This window comes from Bubalus kerabau, chromosome 2 (assembly GCF_029407905.1).
Source record: "Bubalus kerabau isolate K-KA32 ecotype Philippines breed swamp buffalo chromosome 2, PCC_UOA_SB_1v2, whole genome shotgun sequence".
NCBI classification, from domain to species: domain Eukaryota; kingdom Metazoa; phylum Chordata; class Mammalia; order Artiodactyla; family Bovidae; genus Bubalus; species Bubalus kerabau.
This window is the reverse complement of record NC_073625.1, coordinates 65,829,070-65,850,537: the sequence shown is the minus strand read 5'-3', so window position 1 is coordinate 65,850,537 and position 21,468 is coordinate 65,829,070. Positions and strand designations below refer to the sequence as shown.

At 45.1% G+C, this 21,468-nt stretch overlaps 1 protein-coding gene across 4 annotated transcripts in view; it reads left to right on the top strand.

The window, feature by feature from the left end:
* The first annotated feature begins 9,014 nt into the window (after positions 1-9,014).
* Positions 9,015-21,468, top strand: part of CXADR (CXADR Ig-like cell adhesion molecule) — a 65,430-nt gene continuing 52,976 nt past the window's right edge. Inside the window, exon 1 of one of the 4 annotated variants that reach the window (XM_055567783.1) lies at positions 9,015-9,497. In XM_055567783.1, coding sequence (XP_055423758.1) covers positions 9,263-9,497 — 235 coding nt within the window. In that variant the 5' untranslated portion in view covers positions 9,015-9,262. Of the gene's footprint in view, positions 9,498-9,932; positions 10,203-21,468 lie in introns of those variants that run through there. The other 3 variants (XM_055567784.1, XM_055567782.1, XM_055567785.1) reach the window with 3 other exon arrangements.

Below are 21,468 nucleotides of genomic sequence, written 5' to 3'. Positions count from 1 at the left end.
GAAAGATTGAAGGCAGGAGGAGAAGGGGATGACAGAGGATGAGATGGTTGGACGGCATCACCAACTCAATGGACATTAGTTTGAGTAAACTCCGGGAGTTGGTGATGGACAGGGAGGCCTGGTGAGCTGAAGTCCATGGGGTCACAAAGAGTCGGGCACGACTGAGTGGCTGAACTGAACTGATACATGAGAAGATGCAAGAGTCTGGCCTCACTGAAATTATAAGTTAGATATGTTCTTTACTACCCAGGGCCTATAGCCAAAGCACAGAATGCTTCCTGTTTTTCTCCATCCTGAACTACCCTCCAGGTGTACATTGGCGGGGGCGGGGTGAGGGGTAGGGGAGGAGGGTAGTTGCAGTTGTTGATGGCTTGATCCTTGTAGAACTGGAATGGCAGGCAAAATTCTTCGTTTACTGGAATGGCAGGCAACATTCCCTTTCCACAAGACAAATCTAATTAAACAGCGCTACGTAGCAACAACAAAAAAAATGGCAATATATAATTATGAGGTAGACAGAACAAAAACAATGGATTACAATAAATTAGGAGAGGGATTTGGTAGGAGTTAAACCAGTCTAAGATCCTCGTATTATTGGAGAAGAGTAAAGATGTCAATTCTCTTCAGGCCTTAAAATTTTCAATATACCTGGAGACATTTAGACCCAACTGAGGGCAGAGTTTTGAATAAAGAAGGAGAATTAAACACATGCATTTGCCTCTACTCCTCCCAAAAGAAAATCTCAATAAATTACAGTAAATGGAACTTTTAAAAAGGCCTCCAGGCATAGGGACAAAGGTAAAAGCACAGAGGTTAACAATACCAACATTTTAGAAACTGAAAGCAGATGATCAAAGTTTACAGACTGACTGCACTCAAGAAGGTTGAATTCCAAGCCAGCAGTGGTCCAAGTGAAGCTTCAAATAGTTTTGAAACCAAACAGAACCCTGTGGCGTCCTCCTGGGTACAAATACTTTTTGGTCCTCCTGGGTACAAATGTGCCCCCATTCCCTGTTTGTAGGAAATAGGCATCATTCGCTGTCCTTGACCTTCCCTGAAGTCCAAAAGGCAGATTCAAACAGTTGCCAATTAGAAAAGTGAGGGAGGGACTTCCCTGGAGAGTCCAGTGGCTAGACTCCAAGCTCCTAACGTAGGGGGCATGGGGTCTAATCCCTGGTCTGGGAATTTGAACCCACATGCCATAACTAAGGAGTCTGCATGCCACAAGAGTTTTCCTGTCGACACTAGAAGACCCTATGTGCTGCAATTGAGATCCAGCCAAATAAATACATAATCTTTGAAAGAAAGAAAAGTGAGGGAATGCAGAGACAAAGGAGGACCAATCAAGAAACAATAGTGTAGGGCTTCCGTGGTGGCTTAGTGGTACAGAATCCGCCTGCCAATGCAGGAGACATGAGTTCAATCCCTGTCTGGGAAGATTCCACATGCCTCTAAGTAACTAAGCCTTCGAGCCGCAACTACTGAGCCCGCATGCCCTAGAGCCTGTGCTCCACGACTAGAGAAGCCACTGCAAGGGGTGGCCCTCACACTGCAATGAGGAACCGGCATGGCCAAAAAAATAAATGAATAAAATTATGTGTGTTCAGCTCAGTTCAGTCACTCAGTTGTGTCTGACTTTTTGTGATCCCATGGACTGCAGCACGCCAGGCTTCCCTGTCCATCAACGACTCCCAGAGCTTACTCAGACTCATGTCCATTGAGTCAGTGATGCCATCCAATCATCTCATCCTCTGTTGTCCCTTCTCCTCTCACCTTCAATCTTTCCCAGCATCAGGGTCTTTTCCAATGAGTCAGTTCTTCCAATCACGTGGCCAAAGTATTGGAGTTTCAGCTTCAGCATCAGTCCTTCCAATGAATATTTAGGGCTGATTTCCTTTAGGATGGACTGGTTAGATGTCCTTGCAGTCCAAGGGACTCTCAAGAGTCTTTTCCAACACCACAGTTCAAAGGCAATTGCTGCTTCGGTGCTCAGCTTTCTTCATGGTCCAACCGTCACACCCATACATGACAAATGGAAAAACCACAGCTTTGACTACACAGACCTTTGCTGGCATAGTAATGTCTCTGCTTTTTAATATGCTGTCTAGGTTGGTCATAGCTTTTCTTCCATGGAGCAAGCATCTTTTCATTTCATGGCTGCAGTCACTATCTGCAGTGATTTTGGAGCCCCCCAAAAATAAAATCTGTCACTGTTTTCACTGTTTTGTCATCAATTTGCCATGAAGTGATGGGACCAGATGCCATAATCTTAGTTTCTGAATGTTGAGTTTTAAGTCAACTTTTACATTCTCCTCTTTCAGTGTTATCAAGCAGTTCTTTAGTTCTTCTTTGCTTTCTGGCATAAGGGCAGAGATACCATAGGGGCAGAGATGCCAAGAGATACCAAGAGTAACAGGCAAATTTGGCCTTGGAGTACAAAATGAAGCAGGGCAGAGTTTTGCCAAGGGAACACACTGGTCATAGCAAACACCCTCTTCCAACATCACAAGAGAAGACTCTATACATGGACATCACCAGATGGTCAATACTGAAATCAGACTGACTATATTCTTTGCAGCCAAAGATGGAGAAGCTCTATATAGTCAGCCAAAACAAGACCAGGAGCTGACTGTGGCTCAGATCATGAACTCCTTTCATTGTCAAATTCAGACTTAAATTGAAGAAAGTAGGGAAAATCACTAGGTCATTCAGGTATGACATAAATCAAATCCTTTACAATTCTACAGTGGAAGTAACAAATAGATTCAAGAGATTAGATCTGATAGACAGACCACCTAAAGAACTATAGACGGAGGTTCGTGACATTGTACAAGAGATAGTGATCAAGACCATCCCCAGGACAAAGAAATGCAAACAGGCAAAATGGTTGTCTGAGGAGGCCTTAGAAATAGCTGAGAAAAGATGAGAAGCTAAAGGCAAAGGAGAAAAGGAAAGACATTTCCATCTGAATGCAGAGTTCCAAAGAAAGCAAGGGCAGATAAGAAAGCCTTCCTCAGAGATCAATGCAAAGAAATACAGGAAAATAATAGAATGGGAAAGACTAGAGATCTCTTCCAGAGAAGGCAATGGCAACCCACTCCAGTACTCTTGCCTGGAAAATCCCATGGACGGAGGAGCCTGGTAGGCTGCAGTCCATGGGGTCGTGAAGAGTCAGACACGACTGAGCGACTTGACTTTCACTTTTCACTTTCATGCATTGGAGAAGGAAATGGCAACCCACTTCAGTGTTCTTGCCTGGAGAATCCCAGGGACGGCAGAGCCTGGTGGGCTGCCATCTATGGAGTCGCACAGAGTCGGACACGACTGAAGCAACTTAGCAGTAGCAGAGATCTTGTTAAGAAAATTAGAGATACCAAGGGAACTTTCCATGCAAAGATGGGCACAATAAAGGACAGAAATGGTATGGACCTAACAGAAGCAAAAGATATTATGAACAGGTGGCAAGGATACACAGAAGAACTATACAAAAAAGATCTTCACGACCCAGATAACGACTATGGTGTGATCACTCACCTAGAGCTAGACATCCTTGAATGTAAAGTCAAGTGGGCCTTAGGAAGCATCACTACGAACAAAGTTAGTGGAGGTGATGGAATTCCAGTTGAGCTATTTCAAATCCTAAAAGATGATGCTGTGAAAGTGCTGCACTCAATATGCCAGCAAATCTGGAAAACTCAGCGGTGGCCACAGGACTGGAAAAGGTCAGTTTTCATTCCAAACCAAAGAAAGGCAATGCCAAAGGATGCTCAAACTACTGCACAATTGCACTCATCTCAAACATTAGCAAAGTAATGCTCAACATTCTCCAAGCCAGGCTTTAATAGCACGTGAACTGTGAACTTCCAGATGTTCAAGCTGGATTTAGAAAAGGCAGAGGAACCAGACATCAAATTGCCAACATCCATCGGATCATCGAAAAAGCAGGAGGGTTCTAGAAAAACATCTATTTCTGCCTTATTGACTATGCCAAAGCCTTTGACTGTGTGGATCACAACAAACTATGGAAAATTCTTAAAGAGATGGGCATACTACACCACCTAACCTGCCTCCTGAGAAATGTGTATGCAGGTCAAGAAGCAACGGTTAGAACTGACGGAACAACAGACTGGTTTCAAATTGGGAAAGGAGTATGTCAAGGCTGTATATATTGTCACCCTGCTGATTTAACTTATATGCATCATGCAAAATGCCAGGCTGGATGAAGCACATGCTGGAATCAAGATTGCCGGGAGAAATATATATATGAAACAGTAGTACAGCCACGGGGCAGGGTCCTGGGGCCTCCTCAAAGGATATATATAACAATATCTTTGAGTTCTTCTGCAGGATAAGGCGTCCATGCAGGTGGAGGATGGTAACAAGTTTGAGAACAAGATTTCTAGATTACCAACCTGTTGTTTAGTCACTAAGTTGTGTCCGACTCTTTTCAACCCCAAGGACTGTAGCCCACCAGGGTCCACTGTCCATGCAATTCTCCAAGCGAGAATACTGCAGTGGGTTGCCATTTCCTTCTCCAGGGATCTTCCTGACCCAGGGATAGAATCTGGGTCTCCTGCACTGCAGGCTGATTCTTTATGGTCTGAGCCACCAGGGAAGCCCAACAAAGGCTGATCTTGTCCCCAAATGACTAACTACAGTTAGCTTCCTTTTTCTCCCTTTAAAAGTTTTCTTGGTTGAGCAGAATCTTGGGAGTTGGATACAAGTCTGCCTTCTCCCCAGGTTGCTGGTCTCCTGAATAAAGCAACCTTTCCTTTCCAACCAACACTTGTCTGTGAGTGCTGGGTCCCTTACTAAGAAAGGGCAATTCATTTAACAGCTGTGAGTTATCTGTAAGCTAGGTTTGAGGATACCAAACAATCCATAATTTGCACATTCCAGAACTAATGAGATTATCTCACTGCCCATTCTAGGAACATAATTTTCAAGCAGACAGTAACAACAAAGGTTTTTAATGTCAGATTATTTAATAAATTTCAGATTATTGCATAATTTCAGCTACTGCTTATATGAAATAATACACTAGTAAACCAAAGTCTAAAAAGGACTTCAAATAATTTTTTTTTCCCTTTTCTCCAGTTTTAATGTAATTTCTAAAAGAAAAATACTTCACTAAATAGGATAAACAGCTCATTTTAAAGTTATTTAATTCTTAGATATACTCAAGTGTGTGCGCTCAGTTGTGTCTGATTCTCTGTGGCCCCTTGGACTGTAGTTCGCCAGGCTCCTCTGTCCATGGAATTTTCCAGGCAAGAATACTGGAGTGGGTAGCCATTCCCCAATCCAGGGTATCTTCCTGACCCAGGGATCTAACCCTCATCTCTCTCTTACATCTCCTGCATTAGAAGGTGGGTTCTTTACCATGAATGCCACCTGGGAAGCCCTTTTTACTAGTGCTACCTGGTAAGCCCTTTAGAGATGATTCATTTGGAAAAATCTATGTTCAGTAATCTAAAGAAGAAAACATTAATTTAGTGAAATTTACCTTTTAGCAGTACATTCTAAAAGCTATATTAAGACGTAATGATTTGTGAGTTACTGTATGGATATTTACATACTCTATTAATATAGTCAATATACTAATTAACATATGAATCAATTGAACAAATCCTAGGGAACCTACTGTGGGCTATGCTCCCCAGAGTAAAAAAGATGAGCAATGTGCCTTTTGGCCTTCTAGAAATATTCGGGAAAGAGAAGTAATTGATAGGAATGAAAATGCCTACCGCAGAAGGAGGCAAAAAGCAAGAATTGTACGACAAAGTACCAGAATAAAAGAGATTAAGGTAAAAATAATTTGGGGTAATTTCTAAAGATTTCCTTTATAAGTGACTGAGATGACCCTGGAGGGTGCGTTTGATTTCTATGGAAGGGGACACTCAAGGTATTAGCAGCAACTTTATAACAAATGTGTGCTGTTTGGAAGTGATTCACTAGAAGAGTCCTCATAAACAGTCTGAAACTTTAATACGTCCCTGGTGGCTCAAATGGTAAAGAATCTGCCTGCAATGTGGGAGACCCAGCTTCCATCCCTGGGGCTGCCCAGCTGGCTTCCTCCATCCAGGTGGTAATAGTAGTAAAGAACCTGTCTGCCAATGCAGGAGACATAAGAGAGGTGGGTTCGAACCCTGGGTCAGGAAAATCCCCTGGGGGAGTGCATGGCAACCCATTTCAGAATTCTTGCCTGGAGAATCCCATGGACAGAGGAGACTGGCGGTCTATAGTCCATGGGGTTGCAAAGAGTCAGACATGACTGAGGGATTAACAGGTCACAATGTTTTCTCATTTCATAAAGTATAATATGAAGTGAAGTGCCAATTGCTGGTGTGGGTTGCTGTTTCCTTCACCAGCAGATCTAGCTAACCCAGGGATGGAACCAGGGCCTCCCATATTGCAGGCAGATTCTTTACCTTCTGTGCCACAAGCGTGCATGCTAAAGTATAATTTGGTGCATAAAAATTCAACTTCTAAATATTTTATACAGTACCTTCAATTATGGGCTTCCCTGGTGGCTCAGTGGTAAAGAATCCTGAGATGTAGGAGACAAGGGTTCAATCCCTGGGTCAGGATGATCCCCTGGAGAAGGAAACGGCAACCCACTCCAGTCTTCTTGCCTGACAGAGGGGCCTGGCAGGCTAGTCCATGAGGTCGCAAGAATGGGAAACGACTTAGAGACTAACCCATCACCATCACCTTCAGTTATATCCAGTAGAATTCTTGTTTCCTCAACTAACAGGAAGTCCTTAGCCGTTACTCTGGACTCTTCTTAGATCAGCCAAGATTCCACTGGAGACAAGTTAAGCCAGGATTGCCAGACTTGGTGTTCAGGTATTTGTATTTTATAAAAGTTCTCCAATAATTTTAATGTGCAGCCAGGGTTGCAAACCACCCACCTAAATTGCAGGGGGGCAAGTTTGGCCTTCCTGATAACTGTTTCACTTTCTTTGCTGGTTCGATAAATAATAAGACTTTCCCGTCACTTCTTATTAGCTTCCACTTTGACGAGCACTTACTATGTGTCAGGCAACATGCCAAGCATTCTTTCGTGAATTATCTCATTTAATTTTCATAGCTACCTGTGAAAGTATTAGTCACTCTGTGGCGTCTGACTCTTTATGACCCCATGGACTGTATCTTACCATGCTCCTCTGTCCATGGAATTCTCCAGGCAAGAACACTGGAGTGGGTTGCTATTCCCTTCTCCAGGGGAATCTTCTAGATCCAGGGACTGAACCTGGGTCTCCCACATTGCAGGCAGATTCTTTACCAAACCAGCCACCAGGAAAGACCCCATGCTGCTGCTGCTGCTAAGTCGCTTCAGTTGTGTCCGACTTTGTGTGACCCCATAGATGGCAGCCCACCAAGCTCCCCCGTCCCTGGGATTCTCCAGGCAAGAACACTGGAGTGGGTTGCCATTTCCTTCTCCAATGCATGAAAGTGAAAAGTGAAAGTCAAGTCGCTCAGTCGTGTCTGACTCTTCGAGACCCCATGGACTGCAGCCCACCAGGCTCCTCCGTCCATGGGATTTTCCAGGCAAGAGTACTGGAGTGGGGTGCCATTGCCTTCTCAGAAGACCCCATGAGGTAGGTGCTACTTCTAAGTTACTTGCCCAGTTATTGCCCCATTCCAGAGCCCAAGAACTCACCCACTGTTTTTCTCCTCTAATTCACTTCTGATAAGGAACTCCTGGGAACACCAAAGTCTCTCAGTAGTTTATTGTCAGAGACAGTAAAACTCTGCCTGCAGTGCAGAAGACCCAAGTTCGATCCCTGGGTTGGGAAGATCCCCTGGAGAAGAGAATGGCAAGCCACTCCAATATACTTTCCTGGAGAATTCCACGGGCCGAAAAGCCATGGTTGGCTACAGTCCATGGGATCACACAGTCAGACAGGGCTGAGTGACTAACATTTTCACTTTTAGTTATAAATAAACATTAGTTGCAAAGACCAACCAAGGAGAAGTAGCAAAATAACAGAAGAACAAGTATGGCCAGCCCCGGAGGCAGAAGCAACATCACAGGGCTGACAGGGAGAGTCTGGTGATTCAGACCTCATTCCCAGGTCTCCCAGTCACCGCCCTCTTCCCCACCCCCAAGCCTTTAGCCGTCCCTGCTTATCCCCACTTTTCAAACTCACTGATCCTTGGCCAATCTCAGGGCTGGAATAACCTTTAAATACAAGGGAGGAAACCCAATCTGGGTATTTCCCAAATTAGCTCCGTCATTATTGAAGACTCGGAAAAGCCTCTAGCCTTCTAGTACAACAGCCCAAAGGACCCTACATTATGGGAGCAAATGCCCGGGGGCTGCCCAGTTGGCTTCCTCCTCCGAGGTGGCGCTAGTGGTAAAGCTTCCCTGGTGGCTCAGACTGTAAAGAGTCTGCCTGCGGTGCGGGAGACAGGGGTTCGAGCCCTGTGTCGGGAAGATCCCCTGGAGAAGGAAATGGCAACCCACTCCAGTATTCTTGCCTGGAAAATTCCATGGATGGAGGAGCCTGGTGGGCTACAGTCCATAGGGTCCCAAAGAGTTGGACACAACTGAGCGACTTCACTTCACTAGTTTTAAAGAACCCGCCTACCAACGCAGGAAACATAAGAGAGGCGGGTTCGATCCCTGGGTTGGGAAGATCCCCTGGGGGAGGGCATGGTAACCCAGTCCAAAATTCTTGCCTGGAGAATCCCATGGACAGAGGAGCCTGGCGGGCTACAGTCCACAGGGTCGCAAAGAGTCGGACAGTTCAGTTCAGTTCAGTTCAGTCGCTCAGTCGTGTCAGTCTCTTTGCAACCCCATGAACCTCAGGACGCCAGGCCTCCCTGTCAACTAAGCACACAAGCCCACTCCGGGATCCTTAGGTGGGAGAGCCCGCCTCAGCAGCAAATCTCCAGAGGTAGGAGGCGTGGCTGGAGGCTCCTGCCCCTTCTCCCCCGAGGGTGGGTTAAGTGCAGGCTGGGGCAACTGCTTTAGCAGCCCTTTTGCGTCTGGGGTCAGGTGGGCGAGGGTTGTCTCGTGCCTTGCCTTTAAGCAAGGGTGCGACAGCAGTTTCAATCTTCTGGTGAGAAGAGATGGTCCGACCCACGTGCACCAACCCGATTTAACTGAAGGCATGGAGGCGTGGATCCAGGCTCCGGCTTGGGGCGAGTGGCTGCTGGAACACCTCAACTCCCGAGCTCCCGAGGGCAGGAGTGCTTTCCCGGGAGGGTTCCCGGGGCTCCGCGTTGCCATAGCAACCCCACGCACCCGACGGGGATGGCGCGGGCTGTCTGGGCTTCGCTACTACCGGAAGTGACGTATTTCACCTGCCGAGCGAGGGCGGGGTGGGACCGGGCTGCGAGGTGCGGCCGCCGCCAGCCAGTCGGGAGCTCGCGAGGAGACGGGAGACTGAGGCCCCGGGGTGAGAGCCGCCTACCTGCCGTCGTCTCCCACAGCCGGGCCGCCACCATGGCGCTTCTGCTGGGCTTCGTGCTCCTGTGCGGAGTGGCGGGTGAGTCGCGGGGGCGGTTCTGTCTCTCGGGTCCTCCTCGCCTGGCCAGCCCTCGGGCGCTCGCTGCCCGCGGCCACCCGGGAACAATGAGGCGTGGGGGAGGGGGCGATTTGGGGGCGCTGCGGCCGGCGGTGGCGGTGCGCGCCGAATTGCGCCGGGGTGGTTTTGCAGGACCCGACGCGCGAGCCGCGTAGGTGGGGTCGCTGGGAGGGGAGCCAGGCGGGGACGTGGGGTGCCCGGTGGGGGAGGGGAGGGCAATGTATTGGGGGGGTACCGAGCCCCGGGAAGAGGGGGCGGCGGCGGTGGAGAGGCGCCCCGGGCGCAGGCGGGTGGGCGCGGCGTACTGGGTGCGCCTGGCGCTTCTCCCTGACTATTCTTTGCTGCCGGTACAGGCTTTGCTTTATTTGCTCTCGCCGTTTCCCATGTTGGCTGCTGTGCCGTGTCCGTCCAGGGTTACCCGATTTCAAAAGCCTTGGGCATCAGCGGATTTTCAGGTGTCGAGCTGCCCAAGCCAGGAGACCGAATTACAAACGCCATGATTAAATGTTACACTGAGCTTCTCAGCGCCTCTGATCCTCCAGGCTACCTCCAGGAAAGAGGCGCAGAGCTATCTGTAGGCTGAGCATTCTCGGTCTCTGAGAAAAGGAGAGCTCGAGCTGTACAACTAGACGGTAACTCGGAGAAGTAAACCGTGGAAAATCGGAAGTAGGTTCCAGAAAAAAAATGCAGTATTGATTTCGGCAGTCGCCGGGCCGAGTGCAAAGGAGAAATTAGTAACCTTGAGTATAATGTTTTGATTAATGTTGATGATAAGATAGGATGACTTATACGGGGTAATTCCGAAAGGATCCGCCAAGTACATGTTCGACTGAGCCTTTGTCAAGGGAGGGGGAAAGGGCTTTTAAAATAATGTGGACAAAAGACGTGGTCATTTGATAGTTTTAAAAAACGGATTTGTTTCCATGTCCGTGCTTTAGCCTACTGATCTTGTTATGTCAAAGTAAGCACCTGTCGCATTGTAGAACCAAAAGATTTCAGTAAACCACCCACAACAAAACATCCATCGGTGGGACCCTAGGACGCACACTTTGTGTAGCCCCGGAAGGATAATTTTAAAGCGCTCTGAAGCTGGATGGAGTGGCCCGTTGTGTTGGGATGGCTCTCTGCTTCCTGTTAAAACGTTAATTCCATTGTTGGATGCCACAGCTGTGAGCATTACTCATGGGATCAACATTCTATTAACAAGTCTAATTTTCGATCTGAGTCTATATAGCATTACCTCCACCTTTTTAATGTTTGTCATTTCGACATGGCTGAAATGTAAAAGCTTCCGGAAAAAGATGAAAGATCAGTAACCATTTTAGGTGATAGGTTTTCACCTTGTTTTGGTCTACAACTAAACCGAAGAAGTTGAGAACATTGTGATCTCTGTGGAAAAAAAGGAGAAAAATGTTTTAGGCTACATCTAAAGCAGAGGAGTGGAGGAATATAAACTTTATAGAGGATTCTCCCTCCCCTTCCCCCAACCCCCGTATGAGGATAATTTCATTTTTTCTGGATGCCTCACTTTGGTAGGCACAATCTAAACCCAGGATATTTTGATAGGTATAGCGTCCTGCTGCTTGTAAACTGCACGCTATGGTACAGTGTACATCTCTTTAAAGGACTATTGTCTTCAACTAAACTAGTTGTACTTCAGTTTTCCTGTTTAAGCAACAACTCAAAAACTGTAATTAATATATGGCTTTGAGTATTTCTTCAGATACTTCTCGACACAAGAAATTTATTGCCATGAACTCAGTTTGAGAGGTAACACAATTGGAATCTGTTTTACAGTTGGCAACATAAGGTGGAGGCTGTCATTAAAAATGAGCCACTAGTAGATCTTCCTCTAGCGTTGTCTCTGTGGAGTGCCAAGTTTTGTGGCGTGCTCTGGTTGCTGGTGGAACACTTTTCATTGCCTTCCGAGTAGCAAGTCGTTCCACTAGTAGTTGCGGTAGGAAGAGTAGTAGCAGTAATAGTAAAAGTAAGGCTTGCTTTTGCAGTTCTTAAATGCCAGGCACTGTTGTAAGGGCTTTACATACACTTATTTAATGTACCTTGCAGCCCTGGAGGATATGTATTGTAATGATCCCAGCTGCACAAATGGAGAAACTGAGGCACAATGTGGTTGTATAACTTTACTTGCCAAGATCGTAAATTTCCTCCTGAATCCCTGCTTTTATCACTGTGCTATTACTTTCCTCTTTGATTTCCTCTGATCGACACCCTAAATTAATGTCACTGGTTACCTGTCATTTATTAAGAACTTGCTGTTGGTTTGACCACATGCCAGGTATTGAGGCCTTTTATTAATAATTTCATCTTAGCCGGATATTTTCAGACACTGTAAGAACACGAGGATCCAGGGCTTGGACTGGTGTTGCAAGCTTATGGCGCATGCCCCAGCGGCATTGTTGTCTCCTAGGGATGGCAGTGTTAAAAATTTGAGGTGCTGCTGCTTTTCACAGTATCAGTCTGAGTGAGAGTAAAGCACTGGCCAATGAGTCTGGTCTCCAGACTACTTGTTAGCCATTCAGTGACAGCAGGACCCTGTTCTCTGTGAGCCTCAGTTGGTTTATGTGTCAAGAATACTTATTGCTTTGCTTTACCAGGAGTATTTTCCTTTACTTAAAAAAAAAAAAAATGAAGATTATTAGATGTGAACTTTATCCCCTCCATATGCCTGTCTCTTAAGTACATTCCTGTATTTACACCACCACTAAAAGTCCCCATTATACCTGGGCAAAAGTTGCTTTTCCTCCAAGGCAAGCCACCCAGCATTGGCTCCTTACCCTAACTGTTGTGGGGTTTCCGTAAAATTACCCAATATATCTCACTGCACTGGGTCGTGGGCCTTATCTGTGTTGCTGTTCACTGTTACAGTCCCAGTGTTGGCTTGTGGTGTAGCACATAGCAAGTGTTCAGCAAATGTTGAAAGACCAGATGTTTTCAGCCTCTTTGCCACTAGGCTTAAGGATATGATTCAGCTGTCATCAGTTACATCCCTCATTTTCTCCTGGTCTCATCCCCCTACTTCAGTAGTCAAAGGTATCAATCATCATGTGCCAAATCCATCCATTTCTTTGGAGCTCCATGACACCTGTTTGGGCTCCTTCCCACTGTGTTCTCCTGCCCTTCTCTGCCTTCTTCACTGCGTCCCTTAAATGTCAGCCTCCCCCATGATTTGACCCGTAGCCGTCTTCTCAGTCTCCATCTGAAACCTGGATGACTTCATCTATCCATCACTGCATTCTCAAAATAGTCACTAGGGACTTTAAAATGTTGCTGGCTCACCTCTCCTTTGATTTCTGGGCCACTGTTTCCAACTGCCTTCAACATTCAGCCTTCCACTTTGCATGCGCTTGAGTACCTGAGACTCTGCAGGTCCTCATCTGAACTTAGCGTTAGTTAACTGATTAAATGGTCCAGTCATTCAAATATTTATGGCCTGCTGCATACTGTGGTTGTGCTGGATATCCCAACAATTGTACAGGATTTTGCAAGATGCGCAAGATTTGATGGAGCATTCCCAGCAGATAGAGATCTGGAAGGAAACTCAACTTGCCTTGGGAGCTGAGATGTTCAGGGCAAATAAGGCATCTAACTAGCCCTTCTTTTGATGTTCACCTGAGTCAGAGGGACGTGTGGGGTGGAGCTTGAGGTTTTGCATGTTAACAGGTTCCACGTGATGTCATTGATGACTGCACTTTGGGCAAGGCCTGGAGACTGTGTAGAGAGCTTAGGGGAGAATCGCTGTCTGTCACATAAAGTGTTGTCTTGCCCCTGCCGCCCAGGAGTGGCACTAAGAAGCTGGTGGAGGTGTTAAAGAAGAGAGCCTGTATACTGAGAGTGATTCTCTTGAAGAGTGTAGAGCTCCACAGTAGATCTGGAGGCAGGGAGAACCACAGCCCCAAGGCAGGAATCCATTTGGGATGACCTGGACATGTGCAGCCCCTGGAAATACAGCAGGAGTGGCGCTGGGCCCCCTCTTTCATCTGAAAAGTTGTTCTGAGGGAGATGCAGTGGAGCCCAGTATCTGGTTGAATGAGTGAGCAAGAAAAAGCTGGAGGGAAGGAGTAAGGCTTCTGGCTTGAGTGAGTGGTGATGTCACTAATCTACAGGGAATCAAGAAAAAAGAGGCAAATCTTGGATGACTGAGCTTTGGACCAGTCGTATTTGCGCTGGATGCCTGAGGGGAATGGAGATGAAAGAAATCCAGTGGGAAGATTCCAACAAAGGACTGGATCTCAGGAGAGAGGCGGAGATGGGTGGTACAGAATTGAGAATCACTGCTGATAGTTTGGCATCTATGTCAGGTTAACCAGGAAAAGCAGGTAGGAGAAGAGAAGGTGAAACATGAAGCTGGGGAACATCAGGGTCTTGCTAGATGGCGGGAAGTGAGGAGCTGGGGACGGGAAGGAATGATGGGAATATCGGAGAACTAGAGGATGAGGGGGTCCCAGAAAGTGATGAAGAAATGAGACCAGTGGGTCTTACATTAGGAAATTGTTGAGAACGTTTGGGAAGTTACTGATTCTAGAGAGAGGACAGTTCCTATACTGAGAGTAAGGCTAGATTTTAGTACGTTGAGGAGTGGACATCAGGTAAGTAGAGAATGTACTTAGAGATGTGCTTTTCACTTGCTGTTGGTTTGATAGTGCGTGTTGCTGGGACTTTGCTGGCGGTCCAGTGGTGAAGACTCCATGCTTCTATTGCTGAGTAGCAAGGGTTTGGTCCCTGGTTGGGGAGCTGACATCCCGTATGTGTGTGTGCATGCTCAGTCATGTCCGACGCTTTGTGACCTCATGGACTGTAGCTCTTCTGTCCGTGGGGATTCTCCAGGCAAGAATACTGGAGTGGGTTGCCATTTCTTCCTCCAGGGGATCTTCCCAACCCAGGGATCAAACTGGCGTCTCCTGCATTGGCAGGCAGATTCTTTTACCACTGAACCACCTGGGAAGCCCTTTTAAGATCCCACATGCCACCAAAAGACAAACACAAAAAAGTAAAAACAACAACAAACAAACAGTGCCTGTTGCACATGTGGCCTTAATTTCAGGGGACGTAGCAGACTCCATGGGAGAATGTAGAAACCAGCAGATAAGGGCTCTAACTTGTAAGTGTGTGTTTAATAAAGCGTGTGTTTATACACACACACATACACATACACTTTTTCATATTCTTTTCCATTCTAGGTTATTACAAGGTACTGAATATAGTTCCTTGTTCTATACAGTAGGTGTTTTTTGTTTATTTAGAACTCTCATTTCCAACCACCCCCACTTGGAACCTCGTTCACATGATTCTTCCTTGAAACAGTGTATTCCTCTTTACACTCACTTTAGGACTCTGAACCCTTTGGCTTCCCATCTCATTTGTCTCTTATGTAAGGATTCCCATCAACTTTAAGGAAGCTTGAATATCCTTCCTGACATGCCCTCAACCCTTATATCCGTTATATCCCTCCTTAAGCACTCCCCTGTCTCTCTTTTCTCCACCAGATCTCTTGAAGGAGTTTGCTGCATTTGCTGACTGCAGTGACTTCCTCCATGCTCATTCCCGTAGAAGCTCATTTTCACCCCCCTCCCCCTGTGAAACTGCAGTGGCCGCTGGCTGCATCGTGCAGCGGGCGTGTCGCACTGTCACCCTCTTAAAGCGAGGATGGCTCTGTTGACTAAGCTCTTTTCCCCTTGAGTCGTCCCTCATCGTCCTTAGCAGATCCACTCTCCTCCCTCTGCCTAAATATCCGTTTCTGGCTTCAGTGACCATTTCTGTCCCTACAGCCTCCAGGTGGTCTCTGCTCTCACTCACCCGAAGCTTTGCCCATAACGTCAAACCACTCACTCAACAGCGCTGCTTACACTTCGCACGGGCACCACCAATCAGTCGAACCTGTCTCCACACCACTGTTCTCTCGCACATTAAATGGCATTTTCAGCCATCAGACTCCCCAGGCAGAAGTCTAGGCACCTTACTTGACTTTTCCTATTCTCTCCCCAACTTACACCCATGTTTCTAGGTCACTTGAATCCTTCCAGCCACCACTCGTAGTTCAAAGAGTACTGCCATCTCCTAAGATGGTTGAAATAGCTTTCTAAGTGGTTTCTCATTGAGTGAATAAATGGGGAAAGATGGACCAGGCAGGAATTTGTGCTTGTTGGCTTCAGAAGAGACCTGGAGCAGGGGCAAGAGCATTTGAAGATCCAGAGTGGATGTGTCATTTGAAGAGGTGAGCAGTGGGCCCCGTGTCCTGCACAGGCTTGCTTTGTGTGTCATTTCTGCCGTGTGGGCAGTGTTGGGCTGAATTTGTATTACTCTTCCAGTCTCATCGTAATCCTCTGCTTGCAGCCTGTTCTCCTCCTCCCTTCAGTCCCTCCTTTCCTCTATCATACTCAAGTGTAAGTAATTAGGTAAAGGCAAGAGTTGAGACTGGGAGCTTTTGCTTTTTTCAAACTTTTTATATTGTATTGGGGTGTAGCCAATTAACAACGTTGTGGTAGTTTCAGGTGAACAGGGAAGGGGCTCAGCCGTACATGTACGTGTATCCATTCTCCCCCAGACCCCCTCCCATCCAGGCTGGCACGGAGCTTTGAGTAGAGTTCCATCTGCTGTACAATGGGTCCTTATTGGCTATCCGTTTTGAATATAGTAGTGTGTACAGACCTTCCTGAACTCCCTAAGTATTCCTTTACCCTGCTTCATTTGGTGGCCAGCAAGTAATGGATGTGAACTTTAATTTGATAATTATTAAAGTAATTAACAGGCTTCCCTGGTGGCTCAGACAGTAAAGAATCTGCCTGCAATGCCAGAGGCCGGGGTTCAGTCCCTGGGTTGGGAGGATCCCCTGGAGGAGGGCAGGGCAACCCATTCCAGTATTCTTGCCTGGAGAATCCCCATGGACAGAGGAGCTGGGTGGGCTAAAGTCCATGGGGTCACAAAGAGTTGGACACGACTGAGCGACTAAGCACACAGCACAAAGTAGTTAATTATTTAAGTAGACTGAAAAATAATTAAAAGTTAACTAGAATGAGCTTATGGCTTTATCTTACTGTCTTTCATCCACCTTGCTTTTTAAATGATTTATTAAAATATTCACTTATTTATTTATTTTGGCTTTGCTGGATCCTATTTGTGTCTCCAGAGCTCTTCACTGTGGCATGCACATTGATCTGGTTCCCCAGCCAGGGATCAAACCCAGGCCCCCTGCATTAGGAGCACGGAGTCCTACCCACTGGACCACCACTGAAGTACCTTGCATTTCTAAAGAAAATAATGTTGTAGAATAATTGTTAGATTGGTTTTGAAATTAGATTGTTAAGAGTGTGATGCTAAGTGGAAGTAAAGAGCAGTCACCTTCTCTAGCTCTGGCTCCTTTATCTTCTACCTAATTTCTTCAGTGGGGCCGAAATTACAAATGGCAGAGAGTGAGGGGGTGGGGCACTCACCCTGGCACAGTGATCTATGCAGGATGCTGGTAGTTCCTGGTTTGGTGATCTCTTGGGAGCCTGTTATCGGTGTTCTTTGTAATTTGTTCAGTTTGTTGACTCCATTACTGTCTCCACACGAAAGAAAATAGGCAGGAAGTTGAAAATGTTTCTGCATTGAGTGGCAAGATGGTGACTTAAAGGGACATTTTATCTCTTTAGTCCTTTTCCACTGGTTGTAGGCTTTCCCTCCCCTCATGGACTCACCCTTTCTGGTTGCTAATAATGAGTTAGCCAGTTGAAGTTTAAGCCTTAAAGGCCTTTGCTTGACTCAGCAGTATTTGCGGTTCATTTTAATTGGCAGGATTCTGGTAGAAGAAAAGATGATTGCCGGCTCTGTTGAACAAGAGAAGGCAGGATAAGGGACAGTAACAGCCTATTTTTAGGGTGGGTGTGAGATCGGGGACATAGTTCAGTTTGTCCTTTGATAGTTGGTGAGAAAAAGGATTAATAGTCACATTAACCCATGTTTACATACTGAGACAATGCACTTTTCTTTAGAGACTATTAAATCACTTCCATTCTTTCAAGGGTACTTTACAGATTGGAGTGGGAATAACTTTGTTTCATTTATTTCTAAAAAATATCAATAAAACTGTGTTTAGATTTCTAGAAGAAGCAACAGAACTCATCACGGTTCCCTTTTCACTTCCCCATAGTGTCACTGTATGTTCTATGTGAGTTTTATAGGTTCTCCGAAGGAAGAAACACCGATAAAAATGCTCTCAAGGAATCTCAAGGAATATGCAGATGTAGTGAAATCAAATGTGCTGCACCACATCTTTGTTGAATTGTTAGAGTGACTCGAGTTGACCCTCCTCAGTCTCTCAGACTCCCCAGTGGAGTGCTTTGAACTCGTGAATACCAGGCGATTCCCAGGGGGGTTTTCTTTAATGAACCAGACAAAAACTTTCAAGTGTTTTGTGCGCTGGATAGTTCTACAGTAAGAATTGAGAAGCCTCTTTGACCTACTTGGTTGTACAACGTGAAATCTGAGACTTAGAGAAGGAACTGGTGACTCGGGGCTAGAAGAGTATCTTACTGTGTTTTTAAAGACAATTTCACACGCATCTCATTTGAATCCAGTCTCCTGACAGCCTATGAGTAGGAGGGACACTGTTTTTTGTTTGTTTTTTTAAATAGGAATCAAGTCATAAAGCCAAGGCCTAAGTCCAATAAATTATGGCATCGGTCCAGACAGTGCCATCCTAGTAGAAACATAATGCAAGCCACATATGTCATTTAAAATGTTCTGGTAGTCACATTTTAAAGTGAAAAGGAAAAGGTTGAAATTAATTTAAATATTAATTTTGTTTAATCCAGTATATACAAAATACTAATTTTATATGTGGTCCAACTGAACATCAGTAACATTTTTTTTTCATACTAAGTCTTCAAAATCTGGTCTGTATTTTACCTGCAGCACATCTCAGTGTGCACTAGCCACATTTCATATGCTCAGTGGTCGGGTGTGGCTACCACGCTGGTTAGCACAGGTCTAGAACCTGGAGCTTTAATTCCAGTCACCCTCCACTATATTTAGTTTCGGAACATGCTACTGATTAAAATAGCATGGGTGTGGTGTGCCATCAGAACAGCTTCTTCAGTGGCAAGTGCCTTTAGAATTGCTGTCATGAGATTTTATGTAAAATATTTGTATCACATAATATTCCTATCGGCAACAAGTTAAATAAAAGTCTCACTTCATATTTAGTTTCGTAAAATCATCGGAGAATTATATAAACTGTCTTTATTTGATAGTTATATGCATTTGTATTTTAGGTATAAGGCAAAAAACCAAATATAGGGGAAAAATAATATTTTTAGCTTGCCTTTGAGGAAAATAAATGCATTTATGGAAATATCAGAAGTATGAATAGAGTGGTCCCTGGTGATGGTTGCTAGGGAAATTTGAATTCATTTGGGGATATTAGAAAGGAAATCATGCCAAGATTGAAGCAGTCAAGTTAAATATACTTACAACAGAAATTTTTTTTTTTTTGGTAACCTTTTCCTTATTAACTTAACGGTTTTTCGTAAGATCAGTTTATTTGCTTGTTTTGCTATAATCTCTTTGCTTTTTTACTTTCTGTGATCTCTCTAAGACACTTCACCCGAGTTTTTGTTGTTGTTTTCGCCAAGTACTCACTTTTTCCTCTTTCATGTTAATTAAAGGAAGAAAAGAGAGCCTGAGGTTTTTTTGAGCAAGGAGGCAAAGGCAGATTTCTTAAAATGGAGCAATACATTCTATTCTCTGAAGGTGATGAAAATATTCACCATGGCAACGGATCTGCTTTACCCATAATGCAAAATACTCAATTTGCATTTGTTTTGCCAGAGAATTCTGAAATTAGCATCTCTCTATTAGAGAACATGAGGAAAGTAGTATACTACATAGACTGAAAAAGGCTGAGACTTAATTTTAATCAAGAAATGAAATTTGAGTTCTTTCCTTAGATGAGTCTGTCTGTGTGCCCTTGAGGAGAGGAGGAAGGAGTGGGTCGCAGTCCAGCTCCACAGATACAATCTGCTCACATTCCTGACTCTCCCGTTTGGCTTTACATTGTAATTTGTGCTTTAAGTGCTCCTGATTTATAAGTTACATATTCAGTTTGTCATACAGGACCACAATCGCCGTGGAAGAAGTTTGGGGGAATAAATAATATGTACATGTGGGTTAGGTATGGCAGTAGGTTCTTTTGGAAACAGGAGGAAGATGTCGTTCCAATACTGTGGGCAAGCTTCAGTCTGGAGGAGGGTGACTGGCATTTAATCCTGAATAAAATAAATAAAACCATAAATGAGTAGATAAGTAAATGAATAAAGAAAAACAGGTACAGATTAGGGCAGATGTGCTATGTGATGTAAAAACCATATGGTTTTCTGATTATTCTCTTGAGAACCCACTGACTTCTCCAACCCATTACCCCCTTCACCTTGTATGCCAGCCCTTCCGCCCACTGTTCTTACTGTCCATTTGGTTACAGTTTTTTTTTTAAGTACATTTTTATAAAGCATCAGAAATATAACGGGTGGAGCCCACAGAGAGGCTTATTGGGTCTTAGTTCCCTGACCAGGAGTGGCAGCAAGCTCGCCAAGTCCTAACCACTAGACCACCAGGGAATTCCCAGAACATCATGTTTTTTTAACAAAGACAAAATAAAGACAAATTTTCTGCTTTAATTCCTTCACCTTTTAAAATTCATTTTTAAATAAACCTTTGACTGCCCTGCTGGCTCAGACAGTAAAGTGTCTGCCTACAATGCGGGAGACCCGGTTTCGATCCCTGGGTTGGGAAGATCCCCTGGAGAAAGCAGTGGCAACCACTCCAGTATTCTTGCCTGGAAAATCCCATCGACGGAGAATCCGGGTAGGCTACAGTCCATGGGATCGCAAAGAGTCAGACACGACTGAGCGACTTCCCTTTCTTTCTTTTCTTTCACTTGTAGAAAAGCGTGCTGTGCTGTGCTTAGTCACTCAGTTGTGTCCAACTCTTTGAGACCCCATGCACTGTAGCTTGCCAGTCTCATCTGTCCATGGGGCTTCTGCAGGCAAGAATATTGGAGTGGGTTGCCATGCCCTCCTCCAGGGGATCTTCCCAACCCAAGGATTGAACTCAGGTCTCCCACATTGCTGGCGGATTGTTTACTGTCTGAGCCACCAGGGAAGCCCGAAAAGCATTCAGTTTAGAGCATTATTTACCAGTGAGAGAACATTATCACAAGGCAGACACATCTATACAGTTATAACCCAAGTCAAGAGATAGAACAAAACCCACTATCAAAAGTCCCCTCATGCCCCCTGCAGTCATTTCCAGCACTGCCTTCTCATTTCTAATGGCGTAGATCGGCGTTGACACTGAATACACAGAATTATACAGTATGTATTTTTCTGCCTAAACCTGGCTTCCTGTCACGTTTGTGCAGTTGTTTCTGTTAGGTAGCTCTAGTTTATTCATTCGCTCTGTCATACGGTATTCTGTCATGTGACTGTACCACAGCTGATTTACCCATTCCACTGTTGATGGACATGTTTTTCCTCTAGTTTTCTGCTCTCGTGAAAAATCTGGCTATGACGTTCTCAGCCACGTGTTTTAGGGCACATGGTAACTATGAATGGCATTTCTGGGGTCTTGGTTACACATCTGTTTAGCTTTAGGTGATGCTACCACACATTTTCCAAAATTAATTGTACCAGTTGACACTCCCTTCTGTAGAGACGAGACTGGCTCCAAATCACGGCCTTTCTTCATTTTGTTCTGGTGAGTGTGTAGTGCCACATCATTGTAGTTTTCTTTTTTCAACGCTCTTATTATGGCAAATTTCGAATATATATAAACTAGAAAAAAATGGTATGATGTTATGATATAAAATGGTATTTATCATACCAAAAAATAGTAGGATAAATGTCTTTGCTCCTCTTCATCAGCTATCAGCTCACCTCCG